We start from the raw sequence: 15,787 nt of genomic DNA, 5'->3' as shown, positions 1-15,787 counted from the left end.
TCTATTTCCACAGGTACACATGTGGGCAGAGGAAACATGCCAAATAAGGAACGTTCCAGGATGATCATATTTTAAATCGTATTTTCTTTTTATCTTTTTTTTGTTTGGCCTTCATTTACCACAAGAACAAAGAAAATTATCTCAACCAAAGCCTGTTTCTTCCTCAGAATGCCAACCATACCCCTTAAAATGTCCAACATAACCTATCTACTAAAGCCAAAATTATCTTCATGTCACCATTTAGACCCATTAGTACACTTTTCCAGCTGAGCAGTAAAACAGTGGTGAAAACAATAGCTAACATTCACAGAGCATCACTACTTGTTCTGATACAAGTGCTTAATGTATTAATTTTTAATTTTCACCACAGCCCAATGAGGTGGACACTGTTATTATCCCCATTTTATAAGTAAATTAAAGTATAGAGAAGATTAGTAACAGCTGAGCTAAACGGCTATTAAGTGGAAGAGCTTGAATTCATATACAGGCAATTCGACTCTAGAGCTCACAATCTTAACCACTATTACAGCAAATTCCAAGCATGTAGCTGTGAACACACAAACAAATGATAAACTGTTAGTCTCCTAACCTTGATCACAGTAGAGGTTATTACAATTTCTCTAAAAGCTGAAGAGCTTATGTTAAAGTAGATTTTTTTCACCCTAAAGATAAGCACACAAGTTACCTGGAGCCGAAGGTCAGACATTTGCCTTAATAGATCCTCAAAGAGCTCTCTATCATCCTCTGGTAACTCAGAGGACAGGACGACCCCCACAAAGCATCCTGCTGCTTGCAGCATTGTATCAGGAAACATGTAGGCTCCTGCAGTACATTTCAGAACTGGAGATCTATCAGGAACTAGAGGATACAACCAGTCACAAACCTGAAAGGATTCATTAGAAGAAAAAATATATATACATATAAATGAATGAAACTAGATTTTCACTTATGTTTTAATAAAATTGTTATACTAGAAAATAAACACTTCAAAGTTGGAAACATATTTTAAAAGGCTTTATAGAACCATCAACATCAACAAATTCCCAAGAAAATTAATCATTTGCTAGTCTGATCTTCCTGCAATAAGGACTGTGCTAAATATGTCATGGTTCCACTGATCATACAATCTTAAAGCTCATGGCCTTAACTAGCCCAGCGTTAACCAATAATGACTCTAACTTTAAATAAATAATAATCAAAGTAAATTAAGGTTTTCTTCATTATTGAAATAGATATTCCTTTTGTGGTACATAAACTATTTTCAGGTATTATTTACTTGAAATACTTACTGAAATAATAGTATTTACTGATTTAATGCTCCTAACAAACCTATGAAATCAGTTACTATTATTGTCATTTTATGTACAAGAAAATTGAGGCACAGAGAGGTCAATTAAGTTGCTCAGAACCAACAACTGAAAAGTGGAGCTTGGATTTTAACACATGTAGTCTGGACCAGAGAAGCTGAACAATTATTTTAATCAGAAACCCAGCACTCACAGGCCGGGCACAGTGGCTCACACCTATAATCCCAACACGCTGTGAGGCCAATGGGGAGCGGGGGGATCATTTGAGGTCAGGAGTTCAAGACCAGCCCGGCCAATATGGTGAAACCCGTCTCTACTAAAAATACAAAAATTAGCTGGGTGTGCTAGTGCATGCCTGTAATCCTAGCTGCAGCTCCTTAGGAGGCTGAAGCAGGAGAATCACCTGAACCCGGGAGGTGGAAGTTGCAGTGAGCCAAGATTGTGCCATTGCACTCTAGCCTGGGCAACAGAGCAAAACTCTGACTCAAATTAAAAATAAATAAATAAGAAACTCAGCACTTACAACGTGGAATAATTTTTTGTACTAAACCCAAGAGAACCTGACATAGCAGAATAGATTAAGTTAATGTTTATGGATTGTCTATCTATTGTGAAATAAAAAGCAAAATAACAAAAGCTCTCCTGCAGTGTCATCTGGGAAGGTCAGCTTGCCAGTACACACACAGACTTAAGCTCACATCCTGGCTGCCTAATTTATTTCTAATGCAAAACATTATTTGAGTAACCAAAATACAACTGTGCTCAACATCAAAACAGTCTTACCCACAAACTTTTAACATTTGAGTAGTTATATATTTTAATACGTATGAGAAAAAATACACATTTCCCTTAATTTCAGTTATTATTAAGATATAACTGACAAGTGGGACAATTTAGTAAAAATATAAAGCAAGTAATAGTAGTGGTATGGAGTTGACAATAAAGATTGTAAAAGTTATTCTAAAATAAAACTTAGGAAAGGTTTTTTTTATTTTTTTATTTTTTTTATTTTTTTACTATTCCGTGGTTTCTTCCAGATTAACTATATCCTGGTCACCTTAATTGAACTGGAATATCACCAAATTGTCTTTAAAATACCAACACTTTATAGACCTTTCTTAGGACAGGATATTACAGATGAGTGAGTGAGTTCATCCACCATAGGCTGATTTTTCCCAGTTTCATTTTCAGAGGGCAATTTCATGTCCAATTTCTGTAACTATAGATTTAACAAGTTTAAAAAGTATGTGGTATTAAAACTAAAACCAAAAGAAAAATCTTTTTTTTAAGTTCTAGAATTCTGTCTACCTAAAACCAAAAAATCTTAATTTCCTATTTAGACCAATAGTGATTTTAACAGTGATTTTTAGTATAGGAAACATCTAACTTCTAGTATTTAGTTGGTTTATTATTGTATTTTTTTTTTTTATAAAAACATTCAGAAAACACATATGTTAACTCTTTTAAGGACACTCTGCTACAAATACCTGAATACAAGCAAATGAGAACCTGTTAAAGAGACTCAAATAAAATTTTGGGAGCAATTTTACTTTTCATTTAGGACAAAAAAATACACATATGAGAAAGATTAAAAACAAAATTAAAAGCACTAAGGACAAATCTGTATTAAAGTACAAGTCATTTCAATGGATGAGTGAATGTAACCATGGTACAGTATTTCTGCCATTCGCTACCCCATCTCCAGTTGCTAAGGACCCAAAGATTTCTTAATTCCATTGTTACAGTGCAACACTATTAGTAGAAATTGTTACAGCTTTTATCATCCCCCACCACATACCCCAACCAATAAGCCTACTCTTTTTAACCTTAAGGCTCCTTCCCTAAAATAATCTACAGGAGTCACAATATTCTTCCTGCCCAGTATCAAATATTTCCTTTCAATAATGCCCTCAAAGTATCTCCCTCACACATCCCTAGTAAGCCTCAAATTGTCTTTAAACAACTTTCAAGTTGACTCCATATAAAAACTACATAAGAATCAACAGGAGAGTATACCAAAAGAGAAAATGATTAGAGATAGCCTATGCTATTACTAAACCACATTATTTGGACTGTGGACAAAACACTTGCTTTGCTTAAAAAGTGATCTTTCTTCAATGCAAACTCCTTTGTTATACTCAACGTATACTGAGTCCTCATTTCAAGAACTCATCTTCCTATACCTACATCCAATCTTTTAAAATGAGATTGTCACTGGACCACTATCTTCAGAATACCTCACTAAATCCACAGTAATGCCCTGACATCAATCTTTATGTAGCACTCTTTACTCTTGGACCAAGTGCATTCTGGTAAATTTCTCTACTTGGACTGTTGGAATTACATCTTAAATTATCACCACAGACTCTACTTCTAAACCAGGGTCTCTCAACCTTGGCATAGTTGAGATTTTGGGCAGGATAATGTTTTTTGTTCATGAGGGCTCTCCTGTGTAAATGTGTAGCAGCATCCCTGGCCTCTATCCACTATGCTAGTAGCAATCAACCTCCAGTATGACAACCAAAAATGCCTCCAGACATTGTCAAATTTTCTCTGGGGAGGCAGAATTACCCCTGGTTGAGAACAACTGTTCTGGACCATGTGCTGGGTCTTACCCAGTTCAGACCCTCAGCTGAGTCTTCACAACATTTGTGAATATTTACAGCTATACATCCACAGGAATTACATAAATCCCTTTTGAAATTAAACTTATTAGGTTTCTTCTTCAGATAAAGAATTATAAGTTTAAGGACGACCACTCTTCTCAAGTTTTATCATCACAAACTTAATACCAAAATAAAACTATTAATATATCTTTAAAAAAAAAAGACTATAAAACATTTTTAAGGCTCATAATTTCATGGAATATATTTAAAAACAAAGAATTTATTGTTATCTTTTTGCACTTATACTGGACACATAAACATTAACATATAAAAATGATGAAGTCTACATGTTTTTCAAATTACACTTTCATTTTCCTTTGGCTTACCTGAAGAAACCCGGGAGGACGGTTTAGAACCGTATCAAGAGAATTATCCAAAAACCTCACAATTCGAAGGTACCCAGGATACGAAGGTGCACTAACCTCCCCTGCAGGATTTACAAAAAAAATCTGTACTCCATTTGGTATCAAAATCAATTCATCTGCATCTAGCCCTAAAGTCTCCAGAGGCGGCGGCTGAGAATGATTCCTATAAAACTCTTCTCCAACTGATGAAACCTCCCCAGAATCTGTTCCATAGGATACCGTGTAGTGACCTTCAGCAGCCTGAGGAGTATAAGCAGGAGGAGCTTCTGCTGGACAACTCTGGGATGGTAAAGGGAGAGAAGCAGGCGCAGCAACTGCCCCTGCACTTGGAGTTGAGGTGTTTCCATCTACTTCAGCATGCTGAGGAGCTGAACTAAAAGACTGAGGCTCTGGTAATTTTTCACACATGTCTTTAGGTGGAAATTCTGGATATAACTTGGGCACCTCCTGAAGATCATTCTGTAGAGAAGTGGCAAGACCCTTCTCTAGAATTTCCAGCCTGGTACGTACATTCTGTAGTGTTTCTTTCATTTTCTGTTGCATTTGTCTAGCAGATTCCCACCCAGGGCCTGTGTGTTCAGACTCTGTTGATGAAATGCTGATCCCTCTGAGCAGGTGTCCTATTCCTTGCTTATAGTAGTTCTTTGCTTCTTCCTTCTGACCTAATTCATCTGTATTCAGACCTTTGTTAACAAACAAAAAGGCCTTCTTATATGCTTCTCTGATGATCTTAATTTCAGCAGGTTCTCCATTTTGTGGCTCTTGCTCCATTTCTGCAAAATTGGAAACATATTTAATTATCTTGCTTAGCTATTGTTTACTTATTATCTATATCTCCTACCTGAATATATTTTAAGAGGACAAGTGCCTCGCTTATCTCTGTTTTGTTCACTATTATACTATCCTTTAAGCCTACCATCAGGTTTGTCATAAAGAAAGCACTTAATATGTATTTGATGAATGGATAAATGAAAACTCTTGGTCCAAAATACCTTAATTTAAAAACATAAGAGAATAAATCAGAATACATCCATTACATAATTTTCTTGTTCCAGTTTCTTATAATAGTTTCCTATGATACATATGATATGTATGATATATCATATCATACTGGACACATAAACATTCACAAAATGATGTAGTTTACACATATTTCAAATTATGCTTTCATTTTTCTTTGAAAAATGAATACATTTTTGTATTATGGTTGAAACAAGAATCTCATTCTAAAATTCATTATGATATAAATCCAGATTATATCCAGTGAATAAAAAATGAATTGAATCATACACTGGGGAAAACAGAAATGAGAAAAAAAAATTTGAAAGAAACTCTGTTACCTGATTTCCACTTAGAGGTGGCAGGTTACCCCACACAGCCCTGTTGCTTCCCCAAATCCCACTAAGATGACTCTAGAAAGATTATGAAAAAGGAATAACCATGTTTTTTCTTAGTGAGAAAAATACATGAATAGGTACTTCACAGAAGAAAATCTTTAAAAAGCATCTGAAAAGGTATTCAACATACTATTCCCTCAGAAAAGTGAAACTAAAATCGAGTGACACCAACTAGACACTTAACAGATAGCTAAAATTTAAAAGACTGATTAGTGCTAAGTGAAGACAAGTGTAACTCTTCTACCTTGATGGTGAAAGCTGAAAAATGATACACCATTTTGGAAAACTGGTAGTTTCTACTAAAGCTAAACATTCACCCACTCAATGACCCAACAACTCCACTTGCAGGTATATAACTAAGAGAAATGGATGCATGTGCATGCCAAAGACATGTATGGCAATATTCACAGCAACCATATTCACAAAAGGCAAATCCTTAAAACAACCCAAATGCTTACTCATTCATACAATGCAATAATACACAGAAAAAATTTTTAAACCTGATTGCCTGCAACATCAATGAATCTCACCAATTCTTTGAGTAAGAGCCAAATACAGAAGACTTCATATTGAGACCATATACTGTGATTCTATATGAATTAAAGAATGGGAAAAACTTGTCTATGATATGAAATAAATCAAAATAGTGCTTATAGGTAGAGGCTAATGACTTCGCAGGTACAGGAGGGAATCTCATGGCCTTTGGAAATGTTCTCTGTTGATCTGAATGATGACTACAAGGGTGTACAGTGGTCCCCCCTTATTTACAGTTTCACTTTCTGTGGTTTCGGTTACCTGCAGTCAATCATGATCTAAAAATATTAAGTGGAAAATAACAGAGATAAATAATTAATAAATTTTAAATTGCACATTCTCAGTATCATGATTAAATCCCTTGTTCTCTCTCTCTGTGCTCCCTGAGGCATGAATCATCTCTTTGTCCAGGGCATCCACGCTGTCTATGCTCCCCTCCCATGATCACTTAGTAGGTGATATGGTTTGGCGATGTCCCAACCCAGATCTCATCTTGAATTGTAATCTCCATAATCCCCAGGTGTCAAGAGAGGGACCCAGTGGGAGATGATTGGATCATGGGGGCAGTTTGCCCCATGCTGGTCTCATGATTGTGAGTTCGCACCATATCTGATGGTTTTATAAGGCAGTTTTTCCAGCTTCTGCTAGCTCTCTCTTTCCTGCCGTTGTGTGAAAAAAGTCTTTGCTTCCCCTTCGCCTTCTGCCATGATTGTAAGTTTCCTGAGGCCTCCCCAGCCACGCAGAACTGTGAGTCAATTAAACCTCTTTTCTTTATAAAGTACCCAGTCTTGGGCAGTTCTTTACAGCAGTGTGAAAATAGTCTAATACAGTAGCCATCTTGGTTATCAGATCAACTGTTCCAATATTGTGGTGGTTGGATTCAAGTAATTCTTTTTACTTAATAATGGCCCCAAAGTGCAACAGTAGTGATGCTGGCAATTTGGATATACTGAAGAGAAGCTGTGAAGTGCTTCCTTCAAGTGAAAAGGTTAGTTTTCAACTTAACAAGGAAAAAAATCATATGCTGAGGTTGCTAAGATCTACCATTAAGAACATATTTTCTATTCCTGAAATTGTGAAGGAGTAAAAAGAAATTATGCTAGTTTTGCTGTTGTCCCTCAAACTGCAAAACTTACGGTCAAAGCATGTGATAAGTGTATTAGTTAAGATGGAAACGGCTTAGATATGAATAGAAACATGTTCCAATTGAAAGCAATGGGGTTCCACAGTATTCATGGTTTCAGGCATCCACTAGGGGTCTTGCAACTTATCTCCCTTGGATAAGGGGTGGGGGGGATATACATAAAAACTACTAAACTATAAATTTAAGATCAGGGCACTAGATGCATTTTATGTGATTCCTTAACAAAACAGATAAACAATAAAGCCATAACTCACAAGGACAAATAGGGATGATGAAGAGTCAACAGTACTTGGTGTCAAAAAAGGAGGCGGACAAGTGAAAACTCCCAAAACACACTTGAGAAAACAGATGCCTTAAACTGTCAGTGGGAAAATCAGGGATGGAGCTGCACTTACATCACATCAAAAACCTCCAAAAGCATAAGAATTGATGGAATTCAATCTTCCAGTGGAAAGGAAGTAGAGGTACAGCTGAAAAAAGAGGACTGGTTGAAAGCCTCTTTACAAATTAGCACCCTCAGATCTTTCCTACACCAAGCACTCAGGACACTGTTTCTCTACAGCCCTGAAAGACTGAGTGCTTTGATCTAGAAGACTGTAAAATAAAGTGTGGATAAGAAACTATCGGACATGATTAAGGGTAAAAACCAAAAGCAGGGGGATTAAATGAAATGTTACACATTGATTATTGAGACCCACAGCCTTCCTCCCCACAACTTGGTAATTAGGAGTTCCGGCTGCCAGGTACCCCTCAAGAAAGGAGATTGGAAGTTACCTTCTTGAGGAATCTGATCACCACCAAGAGGAAAGACACAAAGAATAGTGATAGTGAGAGTTCCCTAAGGAAAACTGTCCAAGCAATTCACCGTTCAGAAGCCATAGTTGATAGGTTCTACCCACAGAATCTCAGATCAGCTTTCTAGCGCTTCATTCACTCACATGCACACACTCACACAGACACACACAGCCCAGGATCACAAAACATGAGGCAAACGTCCAGTATAAAAGATAAAAATAAGAGCAATGTAAATTTGGTTGAAATGGACAATGTGCAAGAAAAGGAAAACTTACAAAAAAACCCCCTATCATTTACATCAACATAAAGAAAAAGAAAATATCACATCCATAAAATAAAAAGTGGGATGCATGCACACTGAAAAAAAAGGATATTCAAGGGACAAAATGAACTCTGGGAAATTAAATATTTAAAAAGCAGAAAGGAAAAACTCAAGAAGGATGAGATCATACAATTATAGAAAACGCCCAGAAAGCAGAGCAAAAAGACAGAGATGAAAAACAGGCAAGAATAAATAAGAAAATTAGGACCCAGTCTATAAAGCATATCATTTGAATAATAACACTTCTAGAAATACGGAAGGCCGAGGCGGGCGGATCACCTGAGGTCAGTAGCTGGAGACCAGCCTGACCAATATGGTGAAACCCCATCTCAAATACAAAAGCATTAGCCGGGCATCATGGCCTGCACCTATAGTGCCAGCTACTCAGGAAGCTGAGACAGGAGAACTGCCTGAACCCAGGAGGTGGAGGTTGCAGTGAGCCGAGATCGCACCACTGCACTCCAGCCTGTTGGACAGAGCGTGACTCCATCAAAAACAAAAAACAAGAAAACAAACAAACAAACAAAACTCCTAGAAATAGAGAATAGAGAAAAAAATAAGGGATGAAAGAATTAAACAAATAATTCATAGAATTTCCTAGAATTGGAAACATGAATTTCCTGATTTAAAATGACCAAAAGGTTGGGCGCAGTGGCTGACACCTATAATCCCAGCACTTTAGGAGGCTGAGACAGGCGGATTGCTTGAGTCCAGGAGTTTGAGATCAGCCTGGGCAACATAGTGAGACCATCTCTACAAAGAAAACATTAAAAAATTAGCCAGATGTGCTGGTGTGTGCCTGTAGTCCCAGCTACTCAGGAATTGAGGCAGGAGGATCACTTGAGCGCAGGAATTCAAGGCTGCAGTGAGCTATGATCACACCACTGCACTCCAACCTGGGTTGAAAGAGCAAGACCTCGTCCCTAACAAACAAAAGTAAATAAAAAAACCAATGGGCAAAAAATAAGGAAAAAAAGGGGACAACGAGGTAGGCGAATCACAAGGTCAGGAGATCAAGACCATCCTGGCTAACAAGGTGAAACCCTGTCTCTACTAAAAATACAAAAAAATTAGCCAGACGTGGTGGTGGGGGTCTGTAGTCCCAGCTACTCGGGAGGCTGAGACAGGAGAATTGCTTGAACCCGGGAGGTGGAGCTTGCAGTGCGCCGAGATCATGCCACTGCACTCCAGCCTGGGCAACAGAGCGAGACTCTGTCTCAAAATAAATAAATACATAAATAAATAAGAAAAAAATATTTAACACCAACAAACATACCATGACATTTTAGAACACTAGGCTCAAAAAGATCATCTTTAAAACACTTATACAAAAAAAAAAAAAAAGAGAGAGGGACATAAAAGTGTTAAGGAACTTAGGAACTTCTTAAAGGCAACAAAACAGAAGAAGGAAATTATATATTTAATTCATAATTCTGAGTAAAAATAGCTTCTAAACCCAGCCAAGTGACTGCTCAGTTATTACATCCTCTGTTTGCTGGGTACCATGTTTTATGAAAGGAATCCCAAGACTGATGATGAGCTTCCAAGCTAACAATCAGGCAAACATTCCAGGGTGGAGTAGGAGACAACAGAAAAGAATGTTTTAAGAAAGTAAAACTGATAGAATGAATACTTAATGTGATCGCAAGCTCTGAAAAAAGATCTACACAACCGTGAGAGTATTCAGGGTTTCATTAGTACTAATTAAAAACTGAGGATTAACTCTAGGGAAAACGATGTTGAGCAAGAAATAAAAAGTAATCATAATGTACTAAATGTTTCAGTTTTCACTAGTGTCATAATATATACAATGAATCTCAATATAAACAAAATTATGGTACAATCATATTGAAAAGATGGGAAGATGGATGGATAAAAAGTTTATGTGCATGTGACAAAGGATGAAAGACATAAAACTTCATCTTTCCCACTGAGAAGTTAATGGACAATGTCTAAAACTGAAAAAGTACCGATATATTCGCACTGTTTAGAGTACAAAAAGACCAAAAGAATTGAGTGAGAAAAACGATACAAGCTGACTTTGGGAGGAAGGGGTAAGATTTTTCTTAAATCTACGTGTATGACAGAAAATTTAATTACTATTACATTAAAAAAAGTAAATGGAAGCTTTAGAGTAACTATGTCGAACAGAACTGTAATGCAAGCCACATATGTAATTTTTAATTTTCTAATAACCACATTAAAAAGGTAAAAAACAGGTGAAATTAATTTCAATGATAGTATCTTATTTATCCAAATATATCAAAAACATTATTTCAATATGTAGTTAATATAAAAACTTTCAGTTAAATATTTTAGCTTTCTTTTTTTGATATGGAGTCTTCAAAACTCAGTATGCGTTTTACACTGAAAAGATATTTCAATTCCAACTAACCCCATTGCAAGTGCTCAATATTCACATGTACCTAGTGGCTACTGTTATTAGATGTAGCAATTAATTTCCTGTGATCTCATGAAAACTTATGATAGAAGAATTTCAGTGATATGAAACTATTTTAGCAGCAATCTACACTATAAAGCATCACAGAAGCATCACAGAAAGCATTCATTAAAATTGGTCTAGCTTCCGATTAATAATATAACTATACTTTCTAACCTGAAAAGCCACTAGTCGGCCTTATCAAGCAACAACTTCATGGTAGTCAACAGAATATATTCAGTAATGAATTTAGAAAATACCATATACAATTGACCATATACAAACCCAGCTATTTGCTCTACCCCACAACCCCTATCAAAATTAACAATCTCTTCTCCTGGAATTCTATCCTGTTGTGTCGTAAGACTGCCACACCTTTCCAAAGAAACCACAGGCATTTTGTACTTTATCTTCCTCAGGATACAAGGAGGCCCAGAGTAAAACAGCAGAAAGACAGCAGAGGTTAAATAGGCTTCTGTGAGTTGATTGGGAACTTCACCAGCATCATTAAGTTTGTCCAAGTGACTTGAACAGGGTCTTGAACAACACTGTGACTTGGCACCCACTTTTGTGCTACATACAATAGGACACTACTATCCCCATGCATCATTTAGAGTACTTAACATATGCTGGACAGTATGCTAGGTGTTTATCTGAATTCTTACAAACAATTCTTGAAGCAATATTACTATTAGTACTTCTTTCCAGAGAAGAAAATTGAAGTTTGAAAGCATTAATTGCCTTAGATCACCTGTTTTCTGAAAGACCCTGGAATTAAGAATTACTTTTACATTTTTTAAAGGTTATGAAAACAAAGAAGAATGTGCAACAGAGCTCATATATGGCCCCAAAAGCCTAAAATATTTACTATCTGGCACTTCACAAAAAAAGTTTACTGACCCTGCACTAGTTGACAGAATTAAATAGTCTATTCCTAAACAAATCCTCTAAATCAGGGTTTCTCAATCTTGGCATGGTTGACATTTTGGGTTGGATAATTCTTTGTTAGCAGCATCCCGATCTCTGTCCACTGGATGCCCATAGCAGCACCCCTCCCCCATCCCAGTTGTGACAACCCAAAATGTCTCCAGACATTGCCAAACGTACCTTGGGCAGCAAAATCGTCACCCGCTGAGAATTATCACTCTAAATGGTCTTCAAACTGGGGACAAATAAAGTCTTCCATGGGGCATACACCAACAACATGTGTAATTTTAAGAAAAAGGCTTCCAGATCCTTTACTCCCATGAGTACTCCTCACTAAACTGAACTGCCTGAGAATATGCCCACTGTTCAGTTATCATGCTAGTTTTAATCCTTTCACAATCTTCCACTTTACGAAACAAAGGCATACTTCTCACCCACTCCTATTCTTACTATGGTACACTGCCCCAAGATGGAAAAGCCTTCCTACCAACAAACAGTAAGTCAAAGGGTTCAAAGACCCTCCTTTAATTTAGGCACAACTCCCACTATCAATTCCATTAAGAAACAGATTTCCAGTAAACTTCTACTTTTAATAATTATTCTTCATTAAAATCCATCAGGTGTTTATGCTATTCTGATCAACTATTTATAATAACTCAACCCAAAAGAAAAATTACAACTTACAGAATTACTTATAGGAAATTTTTAAACTTAGTTTCAATTTATATAAACATTGTAATTAAAGACATGTATCACAGAGATTGATAAAAAGCTTTCAAGCATAAAAATACATTATCTTAAGATAATATTCTGTGGGGTAGGGATGATAAAAAAGTAAAATTTTTTCAAAAAGGAAGTGTGTAAAATATAATGTATTTTAAAAATTGATGGTGATGGATATAAAACTACAAAGATACGATACTCCACTGAATACAGTTAAAAGATTGATGTACCAACATATTAAAATGTTAATATCAATCCCATGTGGGAAATTGCATCCTTTTCAACTAACACATGATATAAAATGCTCTAAGTTAACCAAAAGTGTGCAAGAGGGACAGTTTTACAAGAATTATTTCGGGGTTCACAAGCAAATTAAAAGTACTGCTTTAAAAATCACTCACTACTATTATATATGGCAAAGACATAATGGACATGGTCTGTCTCTGGCCTTTAGAAGCACCAAAATTTGCTATCTTTTCTTAGGCTCTCTAAATGTGTCTGGCACTTTTCTAAGGTTATCCAATTCTCACTCTTGGAGGTTGATATCTGATTTTTTAAATGTTTTACAAATATAGAGCAGCTTGCCCAAGAACAGGGTTAGTAAATGATAGATTCAAATCAGTTCATGGATCAGAAGACTATCTGTCAAGAAAATTAAATGAGCTCTCGCCTGTAATCCCAGCTACTGCACAGGCTGAGGCCGGAGAATAGCTTGGGCCCAGAAGTTCAAGGCTGCAGTGAGTTATGACCGCACCACTGCACTCCAGCCAGCCTGGGTGACAGAGCAAGACCTTGTCTCTTTAAAAAAAGAAAAGAAAAGAAAAATGAAAATGAAAATCAGATGAAACGTGTTTGATTCCAAATCTAAAAGTCCTACTATGTTTACAAGTCAGCAGAGTGAGGGAAGGGTGAAGAAAACCCAGTGTCCCATGGTAGAAAGTCATGTGGTTTAAATCTTCAGTAGGTAGCATTTGAAAGCAGAAGGGAGGCATAATGAAGGCATTTAGCTAGAAGCAATATTCACCTTGGGTATACCTTTATTTCTAAGCTTATTTAACATAGAGTATGATGAAAGATTTCCTAAACAATGTGTCAATGGAGAGAACAAGATGGCTACTGAGAAAGAGGAGTGTGTCTGTGTGTAGGGTGGAGTGGGAGGGCTAATCCCACAGGGTTGCTTAATAACCTTCCTTGCTGCATCTCCATCTTAAAGAGAAAAAAAGGTTACACAGAGAGAAGAGCCTGGATATCCAGAGGTTATATAAGTCTAAAGGTCAATTTCAGTCTAATCTCTGGGGAATCTCAACACAGAAAGAAAAAGGTTTAAATTAAAATATCACATTTTTATTTTGGGACCGGGATTTACTACATCCTCAGCAGTCTCAGAAAATACATTTTACAGAAATAAGGATTGTAGGATGGTGACTTTCAAAAAAGCCTATTCCATTCCTAAGCACAATTACGTGTCAATCAAGTGTCCTGAAAAGATAAAAACCATTATCACACGACTTCACATTCTTCAATTTTCAAAGAAGAGAAAGTCTTTGAAACGACAATCTCATGTATTAAACAGTACCTACACCAGTGTAATAGTCTTCAATAACAAACCAAAATCTGTTCCTAATACCAGTAATTCACCTAAATTCTAATTTGTTAACGTTCTAATAAAACACATTTATTTCAACATAACTATATGTATGTGTGTATATGTCTTAAAAAATACCCAAGAGCAAAGGTAAAATTCTGAATTAAAATACCTATTGAGTTCGAGTCCATAAACATTGAAAGTAGTAACACTCTCACTTCACTCTCAACAGTCAACATTACAAACAGTCTCTAATAATACCGCATTTATCTCCCCGGAGCTAGCAGAAGTTGATCGAATGCCTACTTGGTCCTTTACCAAAAAAGCGGAGGGGGCCTTGTCTAATACCTGAATGCACCTCCCTCCGTAGCATCCCGCTCATTCTAGCTTGTTAGGGAAAACTACAGACAACGACGGTTCAGAGAGTGCCACAGGTGAAGCCCACCCGAAACCACATTACAGAAAGGCTTCCTCTTTCAAACAGGTCCAATAAAGCCACGAAATGAAGGCTACGATGATAAAGAACTGAGAATCAGAAAATATTTCCATATGGGTGCGGTCTTCTATTACTTTTTCCCCCACTTTCGGAAATGTCAAAGAAAAATTGCTACATTCTTAAAGATGAGGCCATCATTTCAAAGGCAGTAACAACCTGGAACGCAAATTCGTTAAATTAGAATACAGTAAGGCCAACCTCGGGGATCCTCGGTGGACTACTAGTGCACTTCTTTACAACTAGAAAGTGGAAAACTGGGTCAGCCCCACAGTCACGCAATAATGCCGCGTCACGAAACTGCGCATTCCAAGAGAAACTTTTCTCATGCCCAGAATTAAGCCGGAGGGATCCTCCGCGCAGCTCAATCTCTAGGAAGCATGAAGGAACGTATTGTAGAGAGTAAAATCACGCGCAAGCCATCCCAATACAACTGCAGTTGTTCGTGGGCCTTCTTGCAGAGAAAGGCTGCCGAACCTTGACGCGGCCGTGGGCGCTGCGGGAGAGCAAAAGACCACAGAGATCTGCGAAGCCAAAGTAAACAACGAGGTTGGGGCCCCGAGAATGATCAATAGCAATGCTCCGAAAGGACCCCGCGACGGGAAGCGAGCGGGAAGGATTTCCTCCACTCTAACAGTCCACGGGTTAGAGGCCGAAGGCTCCCTAAATACCACGTTCCGGGGAAGGGACTAGAACAACTTCTCAAACTATTCTCTCTCGAAATCGCTCCCTTCCTCGAAAGTTCCATCTCTGAGACTCGGAGGAGGCCCCGAACCCCTCCGCCCCTGTCCCGTGACCGTCGCCCGCTCAGCCTCCCAGCGGAGTCCGCCGGGCCTGGGGCGCCCACCCCGCCCACCCAGGGGACCGCGCAGGGGTGAACTCCCCCGCGCCCCACCTGCGCCTTCCAGACCTCGGGCGTCCTGGCGTCGCCTCGAGATCTCCCCGCGCGGCCGCCGCGGCACTGGCCAGCTCCCGCTCCCTCACACGGGTCGCCGCTGCGCTCGCCGGGGACCGGTCCCCAGGTTCCCAAGGCCACGCGCGCTCTCGAACGCTCCGCGTCACGAGACCGCGCCGCCCCGCCCGTCGGCC

General features: G+C 38.1%; 1 protein-coding gene across 5 annotated transcripts in view; it reads right to left on the bottom strand.

The window, feature by feature from the left end:
* The window catches only part of SPART (spartin), a 36,638-nt gene that overhangs the window by 20,283 nt on the left and 568 nt on the right, over nt 1-15,787 (bottom strand). The window contains exons 1-3 of one of the 5 annotated variants that reach the window (XM_011748718.2): nt 15,594-15,723; nt 4,300-5,111; nt 686-883 (exon numbers count right to left, since the gene is read on the bottom strand). In XM_011748718.2, coding sequence (XP_011747020.1) covers nt 686-883; nt 4,300-5,109 — 1,008 coding nt within the window. In that variant the 5' untranslated portion in view covers nt 5,110-5,111; nt 15,594-15,723. Of the gene's footprint in view, nt 1-685; nt 884-4,299; nt 5,112-5,678; nt 5,727-14,899; nt 14,923-15,593; nt 15,724-15,787 lie in introns of those variants that run through there. The other 4 variants (XM_011748720.3, XM_011748725.3, XM_011748721.2 and 1 more) reach the window with 4 other exon arrangements.

The sequence above is a fragment of the Macaca nemestrina genome, chromosome 16 (assembly GCF_043159975.1).
Source record: "Macaca nemestrina isolate mMacNem1 chromosome 16, mMacNem.hap1, whole genome shotgun sequence".
NCBI classification, from domain to species: domain Eukaryota; kingdom Metazoa; phylum Chordata; class Mammalia; order Primates; family Cercopithecidae; genus Macaca; species Macaca nemestrina.
The sequence above is the reverse complement of the archived record's forward strand: the minus strand, read 5'-3'. Positions and strand labels throughout refer to the sequence as shown.